General features: G+C 37.4%; 1 protein-coding gene across 2 annotated transcripts; it reads left to right on the top strand.

Moving 5' to 3' along the window:
• Window positions 1-251: 251 nt before the first annotated feature.
• Window positions 252-4666, top strand: LOC107851015 (protein slowmo homolog). 2 transcript variants are annotated; one of them, XM_016695900.2, is made up of 2 exons: window positions 252-384; window positions 3880-4666. In XM_016695900.2, exon 2 carries the CDS (start codon window positions 3904-3906, stop codon window positions 4459-4461), a length of 558 nt encoding a protein of 185 aa, XP_016551386.2. In that variant the 5' UTR covers window positions 252-384; window positions 3880-3903; the 3' UTR covers window positions 4462-4666. The 2 variants fall into 2 exon arrangements, with proteins under 2 accessions (XP_016551386.2, XP_016551387.2); XM_016695901.2 differs by lacking the exon at window positions 252-384 and adding an exon at window positions 1005-3234.
• Window positions 4667-5210: the final 544 nt, after the last annotated feature.

The raw sequence follows: 5210 nt of genomic DNA, 5'->3' as shown, positions 1-5210 counted from the left end.
TTTTTTTAAGAAACAATTTTTTATTGCAAACATTTTATTATAACTATTCACTTACAAAATTCTATTTCTAAAAAATTCAACTTCAAATAATCTTTTTTTTCCCCAAAATTTTCAACAATATTGCCGAAAATATTTGACTTGTATCCACGTGGCAAACAATAAGAGCATGAGAATTAATTCCACCAGAATTAATATTTCTGCTTTACTAGTTGTACTCTTTGCTCTAAGAGTTGTACATACTCCACAATGACAAAAAAAGGTTTCTATAAATAGCACAAAAAAATCCATATAAATGGAAAGCACTGTACTATATAGTTGGTAGGGCAGCAGTGGCTTCCCATTACTCTTATCTTCTGTGGGTATTTACTGTTTTCAAGAATAAAGGTCAGCGTTTGATCTCTGATTAATTAATTCAAAATATATTACACTCTTCTTGATTTAATTGTCATTAGTGCTGTAATTAAATAAAATTTTAAAAATTGTTTCTTGATCCCAAATAATTTTTTTAGGTATGATTTGTTGGTATGTTAGTGATATTGATTTATTAACTCAATATATGTTACACCCTTTTTGATTTAATCGTCATTAGTGCTATAATAAAATGTAATTAGATAATTTTCTTTTAGAAAAATTTCTTCTTGATCCTAAATATTTTAGAACTTTGAGGTGTATTGATTTTATTGTAATTGTGATTTATTGGTGTGTTAGTAATATTGATTTGTTTAGATCAAGAAGCTGCTTTGAGGTGGTGTTCAGGAGGTCACGAGTTCAAGTTGCAAATAAATCCTTGTGGTCTGGTCCCTCTGTGGACCCGTGCATAGCGGGAACTATAGTGCAACCAGCTGTCCTTTTATCTAGATTGGCTGGTGTGTTGTGTTTACATTGAGTGTTTAGATGTGGTGTGAGGAGTTTTCAAAACCCTTTTAAGTTTCAGGTCAAAAAGTAATTTTTTTTTCTTAAAAAATGATTCTTTTTTATTTTGTGTTGGGGGAAGGAGAAGGGGAAGGGGAAGGGTTGGTATTATAAGATCTGTGGAAGCATAATGCAGATTAATTTGCTGCTTGAGCTGGTTTATTTGAAATTCTTTATGTAAATTGTCTTTTTTTGTGTGTTTTCATTGAGTGTTTTGATTGGGTATGAGGATTTTTAAAGACCGTTTTGAGTTTCAATTCAAAATTTTTTCGAAAAATTTGTTATTAGGGGTAGGGGAAGGGGAGTATAAGGTGGGGAATCGAACCTTTACCAACAAGGTGAAAGTTTGGAGTTCAGGTAGGCGAGCAGAAAAGGATTCATGAGTGTTCGAATCTATAATCTTGTCACAGAGGATTTGACCTCAACGAGGCTACATGTTGTTATTGGGCATTCAGTTGTTTGACTTGTAAGAAGAGCAAGTTTCCCTGTATGTGGCTCGTCCGTGCTTGCATTCGGTCACTTGACTTGTAAGAAGAGCAAGTTTCCCCTTATGTGTTTCGTCCGTGCTTGCATTCAGTCACTTGACTTGTAAGAAGAGAAAGTTTCCCCCTATGTGGCTCTTCCGTGCTTGCATTTCTGAGTTGCTGACTGTGACTCAGCTTATTCATAAGAGTGCAAAACGTGGCTGGTGCCTTACCGAAGAGCATCAGAGCTACTAAGATTCCCTCAAATGTTTGATATTTGATCTATGTTCTCGCTTGCTTTTAGATATTTATACATGAATTTGCTTATTGTATGCCTTAGGGGCTGGTATTATCAGATTTGTGGAAGCATAATTTAGATAAAATTGCTGCTTGAGCTGGTGTATTTGAAATTCTTTATGTAAATTGGGCTGCTTTTGTGTTTTCATTGTGTGTTTTGATGTGGGTGTTAGAATTTTCGAACACCTTCTTTAAGTTTCAGTTCAATTTTTTTTATTTCTTATGTGTTGCCAAATGATTGAATGTGGTTATTTATTTGTCTTAGCGGCTGGTATTATCAGATTTGTGGAAGCGTGATTTAGGTGGAGTAGCTGTGCCAGCTGGTGTTAAAGATTGACTTGTGTTTGCGTTTCTTTGCCTGTCTAGAACACTTACGTTTTCTTTGTTGAAGTTGATTTTTGATTTGTACTCTTGCTGGATTGCTGATGTCAATGATTAATTTAGCTTATTGATTTGTACTCTTGCTGGAATGCTGATGTAAAATGATTAATTTTGCTTATAGGATGTGAAGACTTTTTAGGACCCTTTTGAGTCGGTTCAAAATTTTGACATTTGATTTGTACTCTTGCTGGATTGCAGATTTTGATATCAAATGGTTGAATTTGCTTATTAGTTGTCTTAGCGGCTGATGTCATTAGATTTGTAGATGCATGGTTTAGATGAAGTCGCTATGCGCCTATGCCAGCTGGTGTAAAGATAGGCTTGTGTTTGCGTTTCTTTGACTGTCTAGTTATCGGGGTGCTGTATTTTGGAACGTTTTAGATTTCTTGGTTGAATTTGATCTTTGATTTGTATTCGTGCTGGAGTGCTGATGTCAAATGAGATTTTCTAATTTGTATTTGCCGTTGAGATTGATTTGTGCAATCAAATCTTTCACTCCGTCGCCTGATAGATCTTATTCTTGCATCAAATAGCTGCTGTATTGAAGTATGCTGAAAATTGTCTCGGAATTAAGTTTCTTAGTGTGTTGATATGGGGTATGAATGTTTGTGAGAACCCTTTTAGGTGCTCTCTCTCTCTCTATCGTTCTCACACAACACACAAATATATTCTTTTTGATCACTTATTATCAAGAACCAAGTTAGTTTGTATACATTCAGATGTGTACTTGTTCGACTGTTATATGACATAATTTGTCATCTGTTGAGAAATATTTCTTGCTAGAAGCCTGAAAATGGGATCACCGAGCGTGATATTCACCTGAAAAGGTAATTGAGTTCCATTCAAAGCATTGTGCTACTTTTGATGTTTCTAACATAGAATGTTACCACAAGACTCGTTGATCCTCCACAAATCTCTTCTGGCACAAAATGCACAGTACCTTTTCAAGGGTATATTTTGTGTTGTTCTTAAAGGACGAATAAGTGGACACTCATTGTCATGTGAAGGAGAGCATTACTAGTTTCGAATTTCAGTTGGGGTGATTTACTGTTGCCTATAAGTGTATACGCCTAAGAAGCTGGATTGGTGACGGACTCCTCTTTTTACCCAGTCCATTTGCTATTTTTGGTGGGATGAGAGCTGTGCATGCAAACGGATTAGGCTATGGATACTGAAATTGGTAATTGGGAACTCCATGAGTTCTTTTTCTCTATAATATATGGGATGATGCACGTTTAGCGTTTGTTAAACATCATGGAGTAAAGGTTTAGTGATGCTCAGCTAAAAGAGCTGCGCTTTCAAGTTTCAATCTACTGCAAATAAGTGCCCGTGCTTTTCTATATGCTAAACAGATGGATTACAAGATCTTCAACTTCTTTTAGAGACTATAGCGTTCTTATTTGCCTAAAATCATAAAAACTGTTGCTTGGAGAATGTTTATGCCAATAATATTGCGGTGGGAGTAATTTACATGACATATACTTGATTCTACGATATTCAGTTTACTGCTGAGCTTGTGAAATGGGAAATTTGAGTACCTTTTTATGCAAATGTGTCGGTAGAATGGTGAAGGGGAGCCTTGGAGTAACTGGTAAAGTTGCTACCATGTGACCAGGAGGTCACGGATTCAAGCCTTGGAAACAGCCTCTGGCAGGAATGCAAGGTAAGGCTGCGTAGGATACACCCTTGTGGTGGCCCTTCCCCGGACACCGCGCATAGCGGTAGCTTTAGTGGCACGGGACTGCCCTTTTTTGTCGGTAGAATGGTGTGTCATGCAAATTTTAAACCTCAGTATTTGGATTTGCTTACTGTTTCTATTGTTCAGGTTTAGAAAATCGGAAGTAGCGAGATGGTCAGAGCGTATACGCAAGAGCACACTTATAAGCACCCATGGGAAAGAGTAACTTCTGCATCGTGGCGTAAGTTTGCTGATCCTGAGAACAAGCGGATTCTATCACATATCCTCGAAGTTGACACATTGAACCACAATCTCGATTCCAGCTCAGGGAAGCTTTATACGACTCGTGCCATAACTATCCATGCACCAGGACCATGGTTCATCCGGAAAATCATTCGTCAAGACATCTGCCACTGTGTAGAATCAACTGTCGTTGATGCTCAATCTCGGTCCATGCAGCTCTCTACTCGAAACATTAGTCTGGAGAAGTATATAGAAGTCGAGGAGAAAATCAGATATGATCCTCATCCAGATAATCCGAATTCATGGACCATCTGCAAGCAGGAAACACGCATCAGGATTAAGCCCTTGTCGGCACTGGCTTCAATGGCGGAGAAAATAGAACAGAAGTGCGCGGACAAGTTTCAGGCAAACAGCGCGAAGGGAAGAGAAGTAATGGAACGAATGTGTAAGTACCTCGAAGCTGAATCCAGAGGCATTTCGGCATGATTTTAGTAATCTAACTCTACATTAGGCTTCTTCAGCGCGATAGGTGAGTTTACGATGAACACTTATTGACAGATAGATTGTGTTATTGTATGAAAAAGAGGACACCGATCATGGATATCATGGATCGTTCCTTTTGAAGTTTTCGTAAGCTGTAGTAGATGCAATAACAAAGTTATCGTAATGTATCTCTGCAGTTCGAATATTTAGACAGTCTATGCTTCATCGCGAATGTCTTTATACATGCTTCCTGCACTGATATCATGTAAAAAATGGATTTTGTGTTCAGCTCGTGATGGGAGAATTGTTCATGACTATATAAGGAGATCACACATCTCATTAACCACCGAGATGCTATCTTTGTCGACCTTGGTATATATTACTTGGTGTGCAAAGTGATCTATTACCTCCACGAGGTAGTGGTAAGGTTTGCATACACTCGAACTTTCATAGACCTCACTGGCGGGATTTCACTGGGTATGTTGTTATTGCCATCGTCGTTGTAGTCTTCAAAATGCGATGCTAATATAGATGATGGTTACATATTATCAACGAATGTCCAAAATCTCAACAAATTATTGATATTACGATGTATGATCTAATATATAAAATGATACTCCCTTCGTTTAAAAAGAATGACATATTTTAACTCGATACAGAGTTAAAAAATAGAAATAAAAAATGCCTTAAATATACCGTGTCACTTTTTGTCGAGGGGGTTCGGGTGAATGCCCTGGCCCCTTTCTAGATTC

Source organism: Capsicum annuum, chromosome 12 (assembly GCF_002878395.1).
Source record: "Capsicum annuum cultivar UCD-10X-F1 chromosome 12, UCD10Xv1.1, whole genome shotgun sequence".
Lineage (NCBI taxonomy): Eukaryota > Viridiplantae > Streptophyta > Magnoliopsida > Solanales > Solanaceae > Capsicum > Capsicum annuum.
This window is presented reverse-complemented; position numbering and strand designations above follow the sequence as displayed.